The sequence below is a fragment of the Seriola aureovittata genome, chromosome 21, assembly GCF_021018895.1.
Source record: "Seriola aureovittata isolate HTS-2021-v1 ecotype China chromosome 21, ASM2101889v1, whole genome shotgun sequence".
In the NCBI taxonomy this organism is placed as follows: Eukaryota; Metazoa; Chordata; class Actinopteri; order Carangiformes; family Carangidae; genus Seriola; species Seriola aureovittata.
Genome location: NC_079384.1, coordinates 16151140 through 16171098, shown reverse-complemented (window position 1 = coordinate 16171098; position 19959 = coordinate 16151140). Strand labels below are relative to the sequence as shown.

General features: G+C 40.6%; 3 protein-coding genes and 1 pseudogene across 7 annotated transcripts in view; 3 read left to right on the top strand and 1 right to left on the bottom strand.

Annotated features, from left to right (window-relative positions):
• The first annotated feature begins 564 nt into the window (after positions 1–564).
• Positions 565–3195, top strand: LOC130162036 (peroxiredoxin-like 2A). The gene is made up of 5 exons (XM_056365474.1): positions 565–932; positions 1106–1197; positions 2033–2173; positions 2336–2500; positions 2646–3195. The coding sequence occupies exons 1-5, from the start codon at positions 761–763 to the stop codon at positions 2757–2759; spliced, it is 684 nt and encodes a 227-aa protein (XP_056221449.1). The 5' UTR covers positions 565–760; the 3' UTR covers positions 2760–3195.
• A 137-nt stretch (positions 3196–3332) lies between these two features.
• Positions 3333–7059, top strand: LOC130162037 (peroxiredoxin-like 2A; annotated as a pseudogene).
• An 84-nt stretch (positions 7060–7143) lies between these two features.
• On the top strand, positions 7144–19877 carry LOC130162033 (PDZ domain-containing protein 7-like). Of its 3 annotated transcripts, none has more exons than XM_056365467.1 (18): positions 7144–7276; positions 8025–8117; positions 8268–8495; positions 9544–9681; positions 9810–9984; positions 10083–10259; positions 11143–11290; positions 12503–12563; positions 12676–12853; positions 13025–13251; positions 13327–13491; positions 13934–14049; positions 14199–14290; positions 14695–14786; positions 15446–15517; positions 16032–16646; positions 17064–17164; positions 17748–19877. In XM_056365467.1, exons 3-18 carry the CDS (start codon positions 8333–8335, stop codon positions 17889–17891), a joined length of 2664 nt encoding a protein of 887 aa, XP_056221442.1. In that variant the 5' UTR covers positions 7144–7276; positions 8025–8117; positions 8268–8332; the 3' UTR covers positions 17892–19877. The 3 variants fall into 3 exon arrangements, with proteins under 3 accessions (XP_056221442.1, XP_056221443.1, XP_056221444.1); XM_056365468.1 differs by lacking the exon at positions 7144–7276 and adding an exon at positions 7303–7391; XM_056365469.1 differs by lacking the exon at positions 7144–7276 and adding an exon at positions 7432–7488.
• The window catches only part of LOC130162035 (leucine zipper putative tumor suppressor 2 homolog), a 35451-nt gene continuing 34302 nt past the window's right edge, over positions 18811–19959 (bottom strand). For all 3 annotated transcript variants that reach the window (XM_056365470.1, XM_056365472.1, XM_056365471.1), the window contains one exon: positions 18811–19959. This exon is cut by the window's right edge and continues 2525 nt beyond it. The gene's annotated coding sequence lies outside the window, so the exon portion shown is untranslated.

The following is a 19959-nucleotide window of genomic DNA, read 5'->3' as shown; positions in this document are numbered from 1 at the left end:
TCTAAATATCCTGTCTCATACATTTTTTTCCACAAAAAGTTCAGTTACTTAGTTAGATTCTTGAAATATTGAATATTGAAGTTCACTATATTTCAAGACATTTAAAAATGTGTGTTTCAAGTTTCCACATCACACTTATTTAAATTAGTATTATTGTCTTAGACTCATATTAAAGTTGAGCACAGAAAAACTTCCCACTTTTTGCAGCTTTCTAGTGTCAAACTCAATTCATCTCAAACATCCAAGTGAATAAACAAGTAAAATTCTGTTTTTAGTGGCGGCGCACTTGGTTGGGTTCAGCCTGACTGAACTAAATTAAAGCAGGGGATGGTTGAAATTGTATAAAGAGGGTTTTAGCAGTGGTGGTGGTAATGTGACTCATTCCCTGCAATATGCACACACAACCAACTATTCTTCTTAGTCAGCTCAGAAAACCTTGTGTAAGCTTCCAACATTATTGCTGCCATGTCTGATATTTTGTCGGAATGACATTGCAGTTTCTGCAGTGACCTTTGAACTGAAGGAGGAGTGCCAACGCTGATTTTTGTTAGATTTTTGTCAGTATCTGCAGACTTAATGACGGCGTCGCTGATCAAACGCAGCTGTATTGAATCGTCACTGATCAGCGTCTCGGTCCAGATGTAGGCGGAGTTTGGGGAAACGCTGAGAGGGATTAAGATCCGCTGGAATTTAAATGCGCTTTTGGAGGTGTTGTGGTCACAGAGCTGCGGCTGAGAACGGAGAGGGCGACATGCAGTAAATGAAAACGCACAAAGGAGACATGGCAGTGGGACTCATAGCCAACGCTGTGGCCACTGTTGGCTGCCTCATTACTAATGTAATGAATTTTCTCACTGATATGTTTCTGACTCCACCGCTGAAGGCCACGCTCAAACATCTGGAGGAAACTGAACTCAAAACTTTGAAAGGAGGTGAGTCACAAATGCGCATTTCTGTCCAACAAAAATGAATAACATTGTCTATTTACTTCTATTGATGATGGAAAGTGTGTGCGTTGGAAAGAAGCTTTTGTTTAGTTGGAGTGAGTTCTGCCTCCAGCTTGCTGCTCCAAGCTTTTAACCTTTTGCCTCATTTCGTCCCTCAGAGATAAAAACCCTGAAAGCCAGGTCTCTGTGGGAGAAGTCTGGAGCTGTCATCATGGCAGTGCGGAGGCCTGGATGATTTTTGTGCAGAGAGGTAATATCTGAGATAAACATCACAAGTCTATTAAGCCTAAAATGTTTTATGAAAAAGTTATTTGCTTCATGAAAAGGAATTTGTGACACCCCCCCCCCCCCCCCCCCCCCCCCCCCCCCGTGAATCACATTATAAACAAATACTTAAAATTCCTCCTTAAGTAGCTGTTGTCTTGGGGAACTTTGGCAGTTGCACTTGGGTTTTTTATTTTTTATTTTATTTATTTATTTATTTTTTTTTAAATGAAGGTTGAACCATTTTTGGCTGCACAACATGAGCTTGTAATGAATGACTCACCACTGTGTCATTGAGGCTAAAGTTGAGAAGTTTGAAACTTTTGCCCTCAATTTGTATTTTTTATATTTATAATTAGTCTGAATTTTACTTTATAAATCTCCAGAGGGGGAACTAGTTTAGTGTCATGTGCCCTGACAAATAAGAGACAAGTCAGGTCACAGCAGTCAGATGATATACAAAAGACGTAAGACTTGTTGTGACTCAGGAGGCCTCCAGCCACAAAAAAAGCACAAAGTTGATCACTTACTGTAATCAAAGACCAACCAAAGTAACGTAACAGTAACTTGATCCATAAAACGAGCAGTGTTATGAAATGTAACCTTAAAAATGTGAAACGCATTACATTTGAAAGTATTTAATAGATTAATAAAAAATAAAAAAAATTCAACCACTATCTCAAAACAAACATTCGGAGGCCTGATGCTGATTTACAAGTTCACGTGTGCATTGTCTTTTTTTTTTTTTTTTTTTTTTTGTTGTACATTGACAAATGACAAAACACTCAGTTCTTCATCTGTTTTATTTCCTCTGTCTCCAGGAGGCTGCAGAGCTGTCCTCTCTGAAACCCCAGCTGGACGAGCTCGGTGTCCCTCTGTACGCTGTGGTGAAGGAGGACGTCGGCACCGAGGTCCAGAACTTCAGACCATACTTCAAGGGGGAGATCTTCTTGGATGAGAAGGTGGCTTTTTAAATGGGAGCGAAGACAACATCTTCAAACCAGATTCAGCCAGTTTTTACATCATTTCTTGTCAATACACTGAAGTCATTCAGGATCTGTGAAAAATCAGTTTAGTTCTGCATGAAGAACTCAAGGGTTCTGGTTTGTGTGGTTGCATTGCAGAGGCGTTTTTATGGACCCCGTGAGAGGAAGATGGGTCTCCTGGCGTTCCTTCGCGTTGGGGTGTGGATGAATGGCCTGAGGGCCTTTAAGAATGGCTTCATAGGAAACGTTATGGGGGAGGGCTTTGTCCTCGGTGGGGTCTTCGTTATTGGACGAGGACAGCAGGTAAACTTTCTACTGTCAAGTTATCATCAGTAAATTGCATGAAGATTACAATAACATGTCCAAGAGGAATACAACAAGTATATTTGGAAGTGTAATGTATAATTTTTATTGGGGGAAAACCCCCTCATTGTTTGTTCTTCTGCAGGGAATACTTCTGGAGCACAGAGAGATTGAGTTTGGGGATAAAGTCAACATTGTAGATGTCATCCAAGCTGTCAGAAGAATGCCACAGGAACTTCTGGCTTTAGAGAAGAAATAATGATCTGTATTACTCACAATACACACACAAAAAAAAACCTCATATCTCTAAATCCCTGGCAATCCAACATCTTCTGGAGCACAAAATTTAGAACTACATAAGTGACACACAGTTGAACAAATGATTATCTAAACATTGAAAAATGTTTTTTAATTGCTGAGTAGAGAGGGTGTATGAGAAACTGATATTCATAAATTGCACATCAGGCTTGTGGGTTTGTTGGTGGTCTGGTCTTGGGGAACCCAGGATGCATTTTGGGGTAGGACTTTATAAAGAGGCTCTGAGTGTGTTTAATGACGGTCTGTCTTTAAAGTCGACAGAGGAAGCAGACCTGATATCTAACGCTCAAGTTCCTTTTATAACTGTGATACCGTTGTGTTATCTTTGGAGCCATAAGACTGCTGTATGACTAATAAACCATTGCCTTTGTGTTCAACTGTTTGGTTTTTTTTTTTGTTTTTTTGTTTTTTTATTCACTTTGTGGAAGAAGCTGCTCAAATGTTGGACTTCCTCAGAAAGACTCTCCCCTGGGAGGAGGGAGGGGCTGTTCTCTGTGCCCACGACACTGTAGGGGCTTCTCACATCTAGTGGTATGAGAACTCCCACACCCATACAGAGCCATGGTTTTTTTTTTTTTGTGTGACTTCAAACTGCAGTGAGGATCAGATGTGCAGTTTAGACACCACTGTGGTGCTTTGTGTTCAGCATGAATAAACTACAGCTCTTACTGGATACTTGTTGATACACTTGAAGCAGGTTGGTAGTCTTTTTACCATGTTTTAAACTGTTCATAGTAAATTGTTTTTCCTTTGGTACTTGGTCAAAAACATACATAAGCTGCTAGACCCTGAGTTTTTTTGTAATGTGTGTGGGGAAAAAAACAAAGCAACTAACAGTCTATGTTTCAAGGAGGTTTAAAAACTAGTGTCCATTAATATCCATGCAGTATCCAATGTTTGAAATACAGTTTGCTACACCACATGTTTATATCTGCATTAAAGATGGGGGGGGGTAATGTTTGTCAGATGAAGGGCGTTGTCCTTCAAATACTGTATCTCAACTCAGATAACAGACATTAACTGACATGCACCACATTTTAATACTTAGAGATGCAGGAAAGTTTAAATATGAAAAACAAAACTTTCTCACTGTTTCTCACAACAGTGTTTAAAGGTGAAACTATATAACTTTTGAAATAAGATAAGAGAACATGTTCTCTGCTTAGAATGAAATGCTGAGCTCTAAAGCAACAAGACACATTCTCAGTTCAACACTGAGGGTTTTTGAGCTACACCCTTACTTGGTCTGGTATGACCGGTATGGTGGTATAAGGTCAACTGATATCTTTCGGCATGTTTGCCTTGAGATGTCACTGCTCTCCTGAAGCAGATCTCTTGCAATTTGAAACAGAAGAAAAGCTGCACAGGGAAACAAGGTTTCGCTGTCAGTCTTAGGTTTGCAGGGATACTATATGTGGCGTTTACCTTGTATTGCAGTACAGGGTATTGTTGAAATTGGAACATGACTCCTGGAGTGTCCTGTACCCTTTTTTATGAATTTAACAGTACATATAAATGTATGCAGCTGGTAAAGACTTGTGTATTTCTCTTTCTCTTTCCAGTGCTGTCCTCTGTCCTGAAGGGGGAGCTGTTCGACATGTGGTATGTGGCTCTGGCAGTCGTGGCCACACTAGTGGTTGCATTGGTCCTCGCCAACACCGACTTAATCCTAGTTAAGTCAGCCCCAGCCTCTCTGGAAGAACTGGGTGCCACTGATCTGCAGACAACATCAGGAGGTGAACAGAAGAGAAATAAACCATAGATGCCAAAGTTCAGTGGTTTTTTTACTTTGGATAGAACAGCTGAGAAAACAATGTCACCACAAGGTCCACTCAGCTTTCAGTTGTACCACATGTTTGCCCACTTGTCATGGAATAATAGTTATTTTCTGAGCACTATAATCGATATTTCTTATAAAAACAATTTATCAGAGGTCATTTGTTTTTTTAATGTAATTTTCATATGAATCTGCAAATTTAGCTTTATAGTGATTTTAATCTGATTGCTAATTTTGCTCTCTAGCTGCTGCATGTGACATGAAGGTGTCAGTGACGTTGTTGCATTAACAGCTTGATTCTGCTGCACCCAAGCGGCCAAAAATTCAGCTGTTGCTGGTTTAAAGGACGTTTAAAGGGTGTTCATGTGAGCTTTAAAGCTGAGGTTCAAAGACGAAAAAGAAATTCGAATATCTACAATTCCTGCATGAGATATGATCCAAAGCTCCAGAGAAGTGGACATTGTGGTGGTATTGTTTTCTCTTTTTGTGTTTTTTTTTACACGCAAAGTTCACATTACCTAAAGTCGACAGAGATACTGTTGTAGATAAACTGCATTATCTGTACTTTTTACGTTTTAATACAACACTCTGAATATATAATTAGATAGAAGATTAACCTTGGAGACTCAAGCTCTTTGGATTGAGACTTGTCTACCGTCTTCACCAACAAAGCGAAATCATATTCAGTCCGTGTGATCTGTGTGACTCTGCAGATGGGACGACAGTGAAAGGTCAGACTTTGTGGGAGAGGAGTGGAGCAGTGATTCTGGTTGTGAGGCGCCCTGGATGAGCCTTGTGCAGAGAGGTACAGTTATTGTGAGTGTGGAAGATGTAACGCACATTACTGTATTTACAGGTCTCAAAGGTGTTTTGATAATGGATATGTTATCAGCAGTAGAGGAGCTCAAACTTAAAAACAGGATATATCTGTGCCATATCTTTCTGTGCAACTAGCAATGCTTTTAAAACGGCAGAGGTTTTCCCACCAACATGTTGTAACTCAACAGTGGGCAGCTTGCTGTGAGGATGTCTGGCAGCCTGTGTTTTTGAGTGGAGGCCAATCATAGGTGTATTATCTAATCTGATTTTCAGGAATTTTACCAACAACATGAAGAACCGCCCCTCGGTTCCTGCTGTTATCATAGATTGTAATTGTCCTTCTTGGCAGTTATGTAAATCCTTTAATCTTGTGTAAAAAAAAAAAAGATTACACTTCATCAGAGATATAAAAAGGTTAATGGCGAAATTGTCAAAGCAAAGCAATGTTGTCTTTTGATTTTCTTGTCAGAGGTTGTGGCTTTTAGATAGACCAGAGATGGTTTCATTTAAAGGATTATCAGAGGTAAAAAAAAAGAAAAACCAAAACCAACCAAGAAAAATTCAGCGTAAACTCAACATAATTGCACTTCTTTTTTCCCCCTTTTCCCTTCAATCATCTTGTAAACCCTCAGATTTATCATTGCAACCCCTCATCAGGCCCTGACCCCCAGGTTGGGAAACAATAAACCACCCTGACAATATCCACAAATGTCAGCAGATTGTTGGTGTCGGTTTCATCTCCTTCCAGGAGGCTGCAGAGCTGTCCTCTCTGAAACCCCAGCTGGATGAGCTCGGGGTCCCTCTGTACGCTGTGGTGAAGGAGGACGTCGGCACCGAGGTCCAGAACTTCAGACCATACTTCAAGGGGGAGATCTTTGTGGATCACAAGGTACTATAGATTCTGGCCTCAGTTTCTTATCTCTTCCTTTTATTTTCCCCCTATTTTATGTTTTTCTTGTTTTGTTTTGTTTTTTTAAATTGGCAGCAAGTTTTCTATGGTCCTAAACAGAGGAGAATGGGTCTGGGTCTGGGTCTTGTTCGTCTGAGGGTGTTACGAAACCTGGTCCACATTGGGAGGAGGAAGGGCTACCAGGGCAACAGAAAGGGTGAAGGTTTGATTCTTGGTGGGTTGTTTGTCATTGGAGGAGAACAACAGGTAATTAAAAAAAGTCAAGTCAGTAAATATTACTCTGTCATTTGTGACTATTGATCATATATGGATCTTGCCCTTAAAATCACTGATGTCTCCCTTCTTACTCAGGGTATACTACTGGAGCACAGGGAGAAGGAGTTCGGCGACAAAGCTGATCTTTCTTCCATCCTGGAGGCTGCAAGGAAAATTAATAAAAGCCAATAAATTGGAGAATATTTTGAAATACAAATTAGATTTACATCAAATTGTAGGGGCAACAGGGATTTTATTTGTGTTTATATTAACCATTCATTTTTACAAGTGAAATTTTATCAGATAAGGTGAGTTTTGTTTGGTTGCTGTGCTGCTGATGTTTCTTCATGACGGTCTGTGTCTAAACCACTGGGGGAGGCAGACCTGATGCTGAAAACCAACATAAAACCACAATGTTAAAATAAAAGATTCACAATACACATGATGAATGCTTTAAATAAAGTGGATTTATTGAAGTCATCTGTCATTTAATAAATGTTTCATTGTACTGGATTTAATAGTTAATCCATTACTTATGCATAATTCCTTTCCACTTGCCCTGCAAAGAAAGTTCAGACACGTTGTCAGTGGACTGGCATGTTTGTCGTCCAATCAAATGCTCTCCATTAATTTCAGTCCAGCCAATCGACGCGGCCTGGGGGCGGGGCTTCGTCATGGAGAGGAATGTCCCGAACAGGTGCGTTGAGACATTTTGCTCAACATGGACACAGGTGGGATAATTAGCGGAGTCCATGTTGTTTGTTTGCAGACTATAAGATGGATTTAAAGGACACAGGGACACTTTTCGCGAGGTTGTTTACTCTTTCCTTTCAATATCTGTTGTCTGGCGGTGTTAATATACATTAAAAGAGATATTATCTGCGGTGTTTTCGGTTTAGAAGCTAAAATGTGAGTATTTTGTTTATACGCTTGTTCGCTATTTTACACAGCACTTGATTGTTGCAAGTACGAGGTATCGTCGTGGGGTAAACACTGAAGCGTATGTAGCATATTTGTGTGCTAAATGAGACGCAGATAAACCTGGTTTAATGTATATTTTTATTTACAGTTTGACGCTAACAGTGAAATTTCGCGTTTTTGACGCTGCAGCTTTCGGGTGTCTCTGTCCCGGCTGCTGAGGCACGGATACGGCTGGGGGGGAACCCCAAGGTGACGCCATGAGGACACACTGTTATCACGGGTTAAGTTTAGTGACATGTAACCATGGTGTCGACACCATGTGACATCCTGACTCTTAAGTGGGTCAGGTGCGAGCTAAATAAAACGATTAAATCCTGTTTCTTACCTCACCTGCAGCCACAAATGCAGTTTCTGTTGATGCAGTTGGATGTTATCATTTAAGATGCTTTTACTTATCAATGCATTGCTGTATTTTGTGTATTTGATGTGTTTGTTTATGCACAAACCATTGCTTTGACCCTCAGGTGACAGGTGAGAGAGATGCAACATGGGCAGGAATGGACCAAAGAGTGACTCCAGGAAGAGTCAGCTGTCATGTCACAAAGCAGCCTGCAACAGTGAGTTGGATTATCCTGCCATTTCACTCTACTAGGAAGCTCCTACACAACACATTAATACAAATAAACACAGCAGTTTCAGTATGCAGGGAACAGAGAGGACACAGAGTTGCCTGAGGATCCCCTTCCTTCTGCTGTATGCTGTTGTAGACTCCTCCACCCGGAGCTGAGCCCCCGGTGGAGCGCGAGTGTGAAAGGGGACCCTGCCAGCCTCCATGGCTCATTCGTCAGACCTGTCCCGCAGGGAGAAGACCCCCGGGACCCAAGGGTCACACACTGCTACACGCAACCTCTTACGGAAGAAAGAGCAGCGCCGGCGTGGAATCCGATCCTCCTCACCCATGGGACGGGTCATCCTCATCAATTCTCCTGTGGATGGTGAGGAGCAGCTGTGCTGGTTGTGTTGTGGATATGACAACCCACTGGTGACAAAACACTGGATTAGTGTGGTCTTAAAAGTCTGAAACAACTTCATATGCAAGTCTCAGACTGCAACAACCAATTGTTCACAAATCACAAAAATCTGAGGCAATAGGTACATACACAAAATGAAACGAGCACAACAGAAATGTAAATCGTGTTTATTATTATTGCAGTAACATAACTTCAAATCGTCTTCAAATAATTTCCATCTTTACAGCCTTATTTTTGATTTTGGGATATTTTCTGGATGTTCAATTCTAATGTCTTTTTCAGAGCATATAAACTGTAGTTTAAAAAAAAAAAAAAAAAACATTTTAAATGATTTTTAGCTGCCAAAATACATGGGAGTTTGTAGTGTCTTTTTTTTTTTTTTTTTTTTTTTTTTTTTTTTTAAACTCCAGCTTTGCTCTCAGGCTGCCTGCGGCACTAACCCTACAACCCACATCTGTGTTGTAATCTGGATTTTGTGGAAGTTACACCCTTGCAGAAGCTTATTGTGCTTTATTTATAAGATATAGATTTTCAGTCAACTCAGTAGTGGGAGTGCTTGGAGACTTTATCCCCCTATGCACCTCTCTGCCAGGTGTACATACTATAATATATTAAATTGAGAACATGAAAGCGATGTCTATCAAGCCACAAATGCTCCCAGAAATGTGTCATTTTGATGATTAGAGGACAAAAGACTTAAAACTATTTAATTTATCTATATCATTCAGTATATCAGGAACAAAATATTAGTTTTGTCACTGTATCAAGTCAGTTTTTTTGTATTATGCAAAATCACAAATAGAAAATTTCCAGCAAAGGGCTACAGTCTGATATCATCTGACGGCCCTCTAAAATAAATTAGATGCTCCAAAGGTTGAGAACCACTGTTGTCAAATAAGGTGGAGAAGTCAGATTCAAGCTTGACTGATGTTAATTTAACATTTAAGGAATTTCCACCAACGTCATTGACCATTATTGGATCACTGACACAGCAGCCCTGTGATATTTTTAGGTGGAGATGACAGTGAGGACCTCCATACGATCACAGTGGATAAGAGTGTGGATGGAAAGCTGGGCTTCAGCGTGCGTGGAGGCTCAGAACATGGCCTCAGCATCTTTGTCAGTAAGGTGGAGGACAACAGCACAGCAGGTAAGCTGAATTACTACAATATGGAAAGAAGGAAAGGTGGTATAAAATGGGACCACTGAGCAAAACTTCAGTAACGTGTGTGTCTGATTTATTCAGTCTTTGTGTGTCACTCTTCTCTTGTTTTACAGAGGAAGCAGGCCTGCTTGTGGGCGATAAACTAGTGGAGGTGAACGGCATCAGCCTGGAGAGCATCACCATGAGCAGTGCTGTGAAGGTCCTGACAGGAAACAACAGGCTGAGGATGGTGGTGCGACGTGTTGGCAAAGTCCCCGGCATCCGCTACTCCAAGGAAAAGACCACCTGGTGATTATGGACTATTCCTTTTGGATGTTAGCTCAGTTTAAAATCATGTGGTTATGGCTGATGTGGATAATCAGTATTGTGTCCTGTTTATTTTTCAGGGTGGACTTGATACACAGACGTATGGTGGTGGAGGACAGCGGACGGACACCTTCGGAGGCCAGCTCAGGCAGCGCCCTGCAGAGGATTGTCCACCTTTACACCACCTCAGATGACTACTGCCTCGGCTTTAACATCCGGGGGGGGAAAGAGTTTGGTCTGGGCATCTATGTCTCCAAGTGAGTACCAGGGTAACAAAAGGGAACCTGCCTTGAATCACAAAGGCAGGAAACATATGTGAAAACTTGCACTGATGTCACAGTTTGCCCCACCTGATTATCCTTTATCAAACACGGTCTTCTGGATCATGTTTTTGTCTTTAACATTTAGCTACATTTATTGAGCTGTTTATATTCGCTCCAGGGCTGAAACTAATTATTATTTTCATTCTCGATTTAATTTCTGGATTATTTTCTTGCTTAATCAATCTATTGTGTAAAATGTCCAAAAAAGGCAAATATGCATTATAATTGTTCAGTCTTGGGTCATGTCTTCTTCAGATGTCTTGTTTTGTCACCATCTGCCCAAAACCTGAAGATATTCAGTTTATAATTATATATGACAAAGAAAAGCAACAAATCCTCACATTTGATTAACCAACTTAAGATGAACTCATTGTGCTCCGTGCTCCAGAGTTAGCTGGCCCTCTCTCAATGCATCCTTTGAGTCATTGCTATATATTTGTTTTATTTATAAAGCCATTTTAGACAAACATCAACTTCGTCTTCATCTTGAGTTCATCTTCAAATCATAATCCTAGATCATGTAATGCACATCTGCTGTCTGTCTGAGATTTCATGTATTCAGCTTCAGTCTTTTGAAATATTTTCCAGAAGGAAATAAATTGAACAACTTGGTATCCCAGATTGGATTTATTGCTATTGCATATTGTTACGTTTTTTTTTTTTAGCTCATTGTAGTGTTCTTAATATTGACAATCGTTTTGTAAGTTGCTCTGTTCTTGGCTCATTTGAGCTTCCACACATTGTAACCTGTTATTGTAGTGTTGTTTTGTTTTGTTTTTTTTTGAGCCTGTATTTCGCTCCTTTCTCGTTGACTCAGACTGGATCCTGGAGGCCTGGCTGAGCAGAATGGAATAAAGATGGGGGACCAGATCCTGTATGCCAATGGAGTGAGCTTTGAGGACATCAGCCACAGTAGTGCAGTGGAGGTGCTGAAGAGCCACACGCACATCATGTTGACCATCAAGGTGAGGATGATGATGACTGTTGATCCTGAATTAATAGCAGACGACGTGGGAGAATTCGGAGCAACTGAAGTTGTGAAAGATGGAAAAAAAAATATCATCTCAAATTAACAAAAACATGGCTATAGTCTTGGACTTCACACCAGAGCCAGTGTCTTGAAACATTGATGCATTTTTGCAGGAAAACGCATCTTTTCAGTGGCATATCAAGCTGAAATAGGTTGATGTGGCAGGATTAAATGTGACAAGAAATCGGAGAAATTTGTTCAGAAATGCTTTGTGTTTTATCTTAAACTGACAGAAATGTAATTTTGTATTGAAAATGAACAAATTTCCCTCCTCCAGGACACATCCACATGGTGTCTAAAGAAGCAGCTTTTTTGCCAGTTTTTTCAAAGATGATTGGTTCGAAATCATCATTAATATCCATAAAATCTATTGTGTACTATCCTACTCTAAATACTCTAAGGGATAAGGTGTGTGTTATAGACAATGTGTTAACATGACGTGGAAGCCTTCGTCTTATCTAACACGTCAGTAGAAGTCAAGCAGTCTCAGTTGAATGTTTGGTGTTGAATTAAGCTGAAGAGGCCGTATCACATTCCATAATGACTGTTATTAGAAACATATCCGTTCTTTCATTACTGGCTCGATTAAATGACCTGACACATTAACTTTCTGACCCGTTCCTTGTCTTTCATCTTTAATTCTCTCATACATGAAAAACCGAACACAAACTACACAAGTGGATGTAACAACAGTTGTGTGTGTGTGTGTGTGTGTGTGTGTGTGTGTGTATGTGTGGCAGGGCCGACAGCTGGCATGCAGTCGTAATATTCCTTGCTCACTTTACTTGTTGGAGCTTGGGTTTCGCGCTGTGAAAAATAGCCAGGCCGTGTGCATTATTCACCAGGCAGCTGGGATCAGGTGCTGATCAAAGCATAGAGCCTGTGTTTTGTGTAAGTTTCGTTTCGGGATCCCCTCGTTTCACCACATGGAAACTGAAACGGGTAGCAGAGTTAGAAAGCATTGCAGATATCGAAGGTTACTAGAAAGTCAAGAAGGGAAATGTGCTTCTCTTTGAAGAGGATGAGGTGTGTGTTTTTGGGTCTGTGTGTGGTTCTAGGGTTACTCTTTATCAAATATAGCGATCCCATGAAAGTTTCAAGGTCTCTACTGTATCTCATTTGCATATCTGTGGCCATATCTTCACAGGAAGCAGGACGATACCCTGCTTATAAGGAGATGGTGGCAGAGTACAGGTGGCTCAATAAGTGTATGTATCTGTTTGTTTTTTTTCCTCCCGTGTTATCACCACTGTTTCATTATCTAGAAATCTTCAATCCAGTTCTGTTTAGAGTTAAATGATCTCTTTTTTTCTTCCCCAGTGGCCAATGGTACTCAGAAATCTTCCTCCCAGGGCTCAGACTCCAACTCCTCAGCCTCCTCTCTGTCGTCTGGGACTCCGGTCAGCTCTCTGAGTGGCCTGTCTCAGGTCATGTTCCCCCCCAACCTGCCGTTTGGCTCAGACATGGTGGATGTCTGTATCTCCACTGAGGACCAGAGGTCAAGATGATCTTGTTATTTATTTTCTCACATTTGGGCTTATCATCTTGAAGCATCAGCAAGAAATACCAGCCCTAAACAAAACCTGAGTTTAATTTAAATTGTCAAAAAAGCAACACGTGTTCACATCCAGACTAGACTAGGCATGATCATAGTGGTTTTTATGTCCAGGTCTGAGTCTGAGCGAACTGAGACCGCCATCCAGACAGACCTGCCTCCTCAGAAGATGGGTGCAGACACCACTCGCAGCCTGGGACCCACAACTCTGCTCAAAGACACATTGATTTGTGGAGAGGAGGCCAGGGGGAGGAAGGAATCGCCCAAGACAGCCATGCTGCTGGCTCTCAGCATGCCGAGCCGACCAATCAGCAGGTCGCAGAGCCAAGTCACTGTGGCAGGTGAGGCAGGACATTTCATAAAAAGATTGAACGAATGAACCTCATAAATGACCTACTGTTGCTGTCCCATCTTAGAGATCAAGCAGAAGAAAGAGAAGAAGCAGAAACGGAAGGCCCCCGAGGAGAAGAGCACCCTGCAGCGCTCAAAGACCTTCGTTAACTTGCTCTTCAGGGGCGGACGCAAGAGAGACACTTCCAGGGGGCGCTCCAAGTCTCCATCCACAGACAGGGCTGGCAAAGGTAGCTGTATTTTTGTGTTAACCAGCAAAATGTCTGTGCTGAGGGGTTGCTCTTTTAAAAACTACACATCATATCCACTAAGTAAGAAAACTCAGGATTTCGAGAGGCTAGAAGAACAACATTTCTCTTTACATAAAAGTATAAGGCTGGCATTTGACTGTATTTTTCTTATTCTCAACAAATCTCACAAAAAGACCAAAACCAGCTACGTATTACTGTCTCTTGTATTTCCTGACCTCCTTTCCTGTCTGTGGCTCTCAGCCCCAAACCCTTTGTCTTTTTGAAGATGTCAGTCTTAAACAGGTCAGAAATATATAGTTTATAGTAGTTTTTAGCAAATGTTCCTCAAGCAGGAGGAAATGGTCTGCAGAGCGGTATTTATTGTCTAGTGGACATGGCATTATTTGACCTGATTGTACTGGCATCATTCTGTTGTCTCCAGAGGGACGGCAGCACGGCGCAATGCCAAATTCAGAGATGCTTGGCGTGGTGGAGGACATGGCCCGCAGGCTGCTGACTGAGGAGGAGGTGGCTGCTGTGATGAAGACGTGTCGACGGGTAAGAAGCGTGTTCACAGCTGCAGACAGACTGACACTTTAGTGTTTAGATGTGGTAATGCAGACCATGCAGACATGTTTCACATCAGTTTAAGTAATAACCTGTGACGTAATCAACTGGGTACTAAAGAGCTGATTTGACTGTTACAGTACGTAGCAGAGCGGTCAGTGGAGAACTTGATACGCCACCTGCTGGCTGTGCTGGACCGGCCTGAGAAGCTGCTGCTGCTGAGGGAAGTCAGGTAAAAGGAGCATAAACAGGGATTGATCACTATTTATTTTGATACACCTACTGATATTAAGATTAACTATGATTCATCCATCAGCTTCATATTGTTGCTAAAGTATAAAATGTACAAAGAAAGATAAATTTCCATCATGTAGATTTTCTCTCTGCCTCTGTATAATAAATGTGGATAAACAGTTTTTCACAAAACAAATATTTGATTGGCTCATGTGTAAATCCAGCCAGAGAAACAGTGGTATTACAAATACTACCCAGAAGGGGATTAAGGATTTCAGGATAATCATCTCAAATCCAACTGTTTCACAATAAAACACTGAGGACTAATTAAAATGGATTTGTAATGTAACACAACATGAAAAAATGGCTCAGCGTTTGTTTATCTTGTTGTCTTTTTCACAGAATGCTGCTTCCACCTTCTGACCTGAGTGTATTCAATAACATGGTGACTCCCATTGAAGTCGAGGCCTACGATATCCTCAAGTACCGTTCAAGTGCGTGTGATGAATGCTGAATTTGTACAGGAGCCTGAGCTGAATTTGTTGCAGCAACTTTACAGTTTTCTCAGTTGCTTTGGCAGAAATGTTAGATATAATCATAATCCTCAAAAACACTGACATTATATACAGTTCCTGTCAAAATTGAGTGTGTAGTTGCAACTCATGTTTCCAAACATATTCACACTACAGGGGGTGTAACAAAGTTGAGGCAATGTTTATGAATATGGAACAGACAGACATCAGTTAGGGACTCAAGCAGCAGGAAAATGTCAAAGTACATGGTGGGCACAAACAATGAGACAGAGGGAGGACGGGGCCTGGTAGGGTATTACATGTAGGGCATGGCTGCACCATCATGCCAAAAGATGTTTGTGTGTTATGTATCAGTAAGTTGTGTGTTGCAAATATCAGAGATGAGCTCTAGCTGAGGTTTTTACTTTTTAAACATGAGTTTAAGAACTTATCACTTAAATGTGCTTTGGCAATTAAGATACTTATTAATTAAGTACTAACTTTACTAATTAAGATATAAGTTTACAACACAAATCAGATATTCATGGCACACACAGTAATGCTCTGTTCAGTAGAATATTGTTCTTCACATCTTTTGCAACATCTGTAAATTTGCGACCCTCTCATCTTTTGTATTTCAGTTCGAACACCTCCCCTTCGCTCTCCCATATCTGGTCGAGCACCCAAACGGCGCCTCATCACTCCCATCCCAGGTCGGTGCCTTTCACCTCCACTACTGTATTAGTTTCTTAGGTCTAATCTTTCCAGGAGGCTGGTTGTTTGGTTTCCTCTAAGGTGGAGGTGGTTTTGATGATTTAAAAATTGGTTTAATATACAATATCTTTTTTCTTAGAATTGATTATTAACAATTGATGTGTTCTGCAGGAGATGCCACAGTATGGAGTCTACTTCTGCCAAGAAAAGAAAAAAAAAATACATGAAAAATTAAAACATACACGCAAGTAAAGTTAAAATTACTAAGATACTAAATCAAAAATATTTCATGTCAGTTTCTGCAGCTGACTAATTTTCAACTGCAGTCAGATACTAAGTTCAAATTTGACTTCTTATCTCATCATTTTTACCACGTCTAACTTTCCATCAAATTTTTTTTTTTTTTTTTCCTGTGATTCATTGGCTTCCATACATCTTTCTCTCACACCACAGCCTGAGTTAAGTGTGCACAGAAGATAAAAAAAGATGCTGAAACATGTCTTTTCCCTGCAGATTACAGGGGAGGCTTTGAGCTCCACAGTGCTGAGGAGGTGGAGAAGGAGAGCCACCTGCTGGAGGAGCTGGAGAAGCTCGGTCTGTCCGGGTCCCAGGAGTCTAGAGAGAAGCCCCACACCTCCAGATCCTTCACCCCACTGCTGGACATACCCGTGGACGGATACAACACAGAGCCCAGACATCTGAGACCCCCCTCTGCCAATCCCATGCTCCCCAACTGGCTGCTGTCCCGCAGCAGCGACTCCCACCCTCCTCTCCGAACAGAGATCGGCACCATTCGCTCCGTGCACTTTGACGAGGTTTCACTGCACTCGACTTCAGACAGGCCAGACACAGAAAGAGGACGGTCCCCGTTGAGCAACAGCCACTCTAAAGGCAAAAAGGTGAAAAGTGGAGACAGGAGTAAAGACACGGTGTTCACGCTGCAGAGTGCAGCCCACAGGAGTCGGCCATTGTTGTCGCAGGTGTTTGGTCCGAGTCCAGATCAACAAGTCGGGAGTGAACAGATGAACGGCCACCAGACGTCCTCTGAGAATGGACTCAAAAGCTCCGATGCTGAACAGGAGTACGAGCTGAAAACTGTCAGCATCTCCAAGACCAAACAGTCACTGGGTAAATGTGTTCGGTTTAATGTCTGGGCTGTTGAATCATATTATAAATGGAATAATTTGTTGTAATTTAAAGGTCAGTTTACCCTTTAGAAAATATCCAGTTCAAGATCACTGCAAACTATGACCTTGCTAATAAATATATAGTTAAATTAACACATCTCTGACGGTGTCAATCAAAACAGAACATTATCTTTGTAAAGGTAGATGAGGATGATGATTATGACCTAATAAAGTTGCCACAGAGTCAGTACCAAATGTAGACAGCAGGACTAATGCTAAGTTAGAAATGCGTATTGTACACATAAAAATAAATGTGCACACATTTTGCTTCTGTGACTAGTACAACTTTCCACGTGTGATACTGAAGGTTCACAAATATAAAATACATTAATGACTGCCACTCCTGTTTATGCTGCAGGCATCAGTATATCTGGTGGGATGGAGTCCAAGATTCAGCCGGTGGTGAAGATCGAGAAGATCTTTCCTGGAGGAGCCGCCTCCACCTGCGAGGTGCTCAAGGTAACAGTCACTGACCAGAGTTTTTCTGCAGGTTTCAAAAAGTTAAATTTAAGACCTTTTTTATAAGGTCTTTTTGATAACACCTAAAATGCAATTGAATACCTGTTTCATGATCACACTGTCCAACGTTTGAAAATATAATAATTTATTATTATATCACATTTTTTCACTACTTCCCATCAGTGTAAAACAATAATTCTTAATATTATAATGAATTAAATTAACACAGCCTGGATCCAGTTAAGCAGCAGAGAAAATGCATGGATATATAAATCAACTAAAAATAATTAATTTAAGGTGTTAAAAGTTTTAAGAATTCAGAATTGATAATTTGCAACTATCATGAGTTTCCTAACAGCTGTAGCATGAGTTATGATGGTGCTGACTCAAACCCACTGTCACAACTGTCCAACTTTAATTTTACTCCAAGCAAGAATATATATTGATTAAACTTAACTTCTACTAAGCTTCTGAGGAAACTAAATTAAATTATTTTGTAGATGTCTGTGTGTTTGTACTTAAATGTTTTTTTAAAATATTTTATTACTGTATCTGACTGGAACCTTCCCTCTGGTGTCTCCAGGCTGGATTTGAGTTAGTGTCTGTTGACGGACTCTCCCTGCAAGGAGTTACCCATCAGCATGCTGTCGACATCATCCGGAAAGCCTTCAGCAATAAGGCCAAAGACCCCATGGTGTTTGTGGTCAAAGTCCCCAAAAGCATTTAGGAGGACACTGAGATGCTCATTGTGATTTGTGATTTAACACATAGAAGTGGAACACACCTGAAACATACTGCTGAGCTCTGAGGTCAGGTATGTGATTTTTGCCATTCATGTTAAAAGTTAGGAATAATGACCTCAGGCATTAGGTCGTGGGACTCTGGGAAGTTTAAGAAAATTAAGACCATGGATATATGAAAGGAATTGTCACTAAATCACACAAAGTAAACACAGATTTTGAAAAAATAATGCTCCTAATGCCTTAATGTCATTTTATCACAACCCAGGAGCCAATTGTCCAGAACATGGTTTTCTTTTTACATCTTATGCTGTTTCAACATCCATCAGTGTTTAAAACTCACATACGTAAGTGGATCAGTAGCAAATGTCTTTGCTCCTGAAGTCTTAAATATGCAGTATGACAAACTGTAACCCGAGTGCCTTTAAAAGCCCTGTGGACTGCCCATGTAGAATAGTGTAACTCCATGTTGTTAAGTTGTCTTGAAATCAGACTTTTGACCTGCAGAAGGCAGACGTGAGCCGTTCAGAAACTCTTCTGCTCTGGCCAGCAGGTAATGAGGAATATTTTGAGCAGCCCTTTGTAATCACACCAGAGCACAAACCTTAAAACATGTGAACGAAATGGGTGCTGTAGAATAAATAACCCAGATTGCAATGGAGAGAATTACAAGGCAGATAAAACTGTTATTTGTTGGGTGAATACTGGAGTTGAACTAAATGTACACCTGGAAAAATAAACTTAAGACTCTTATTTCTGTAAAAACTGTAAAAGACAAAATACAATATTGCATAATAAGTGTATAATTTAGTGCAACAACACAGTTGAGGGAGAAAGTACTTCGACTAGGGCTTGCAGGCTTGGGAAGAAGTTGTATTGAGTTAAACAAATCTCCACAGATGGTGATTAAATTTAGTCTTTTTTTAATTAAAAACATAGGTTTGTTCAAGAAATGTACAGCATGAAAATATACATTTAATGTCTTCATACAAATATTGTGGATTATAAAATTACACTGAGGAACCGGAACACAAACCCACACAAATATTAATATACAGGCAACTGTATCTGTACTGTAGGAGCAAAATATAATGTGTGACATTGCTTTGGTCTATTCACAGTGGCTATGTTTGTATTTTTCTGACATGGACAGACTAGTCTGCAAGAAGACTGTACACTTTCTGATTTTTCAGGGTTATTTACAGAGGATTATAATTCAATCAGCAGTGACAGAGGAACAGAGTGTCCCCTTGTAGTGTCGGGAAGTGAAAATACATGAAACAGATCCTCTACTTTAAAGGTTGGTGGAAAAACAGTCACGTCACGGTCTAAGTAGTTTGACTTTACACCAAAAAACCCATCATCCAGTGCATGATTTCCCTCTTTCGGTGATGCGAGACACAAATCTCCCACACAGTAATCAATCTCCTACCACCTCTTCGACAGAGTAGTACTGAAGTATGATCTCTAATTAGCAAATACAAGAGCCAACGCGGGGGAGCTTCAGTATTCATTCTATGTATATTTCTGTTTAACTGGGAAAACAGATTGAATTTAACTAGTTTTTCGCCTTATGTAAGCAGCATATTGCCGGGACTGACATTAAAACATTAGGAGTGGGCGAAATGAGGTTAGACTGTATATCATGAGACAGTATCAAGTGTCAAAGATCAGACTTTATCTTACTGTTTATATACTGTGGTCATTAACCCTTTAATATCTGTGTGTGTATGAGGCCAGTGTGGACTGTAAATCGGTAAGAGGTACAGCTTTATGTGGGTGTACAAAACGCATATCTTTTTGGAAACGTAGTTCATGACTCCCTTTTATAATTTTTACTTCATGTCATGAAAAGTACATTTCGAAGCCCAAACAGGCTCTTGTCAGAGACCTCTGTACCTGATGAAGAGCAAATCTGGGCTCAAAACATTTTACCTTTCCTAATGTAATAAAATAGATATTTTAATGGTTAACAGATCACTGTGATTTCTGCATTAATGTAATTTAGTACTGTATTTTTTTGTGTTTAAATTGTTTGGCCAGAAAACAAACACA

What these genes read in the sequence shown, in the direction of transcription:
- LOC130162033 (XM_056365467.1), top strand. Translation starts at nt 8,333, where the DNA reads ATGGCTCATTCGTCAGACCTGTCCCGCAGGGAGAAGACCCCCGGGACC. An exon ending in CATCAATTCTCCTGTGGATG is followed by an intron (nt 8,496 to 9,543) that starts GTGAGGAGCAGC and finishes TGATATTTTTAG; the next exon opens with GTGGAGATGACAGTGAGGAC. An exon ending in TATCCTCAAGTACCGTTCAA is followed by an intron (nt 14,787 to 15,445) that starts GTGCGTGTGATG and finishes TTTGTATTTCAG; the next exon opens with TTCGAACACCTCCCCTTCGC.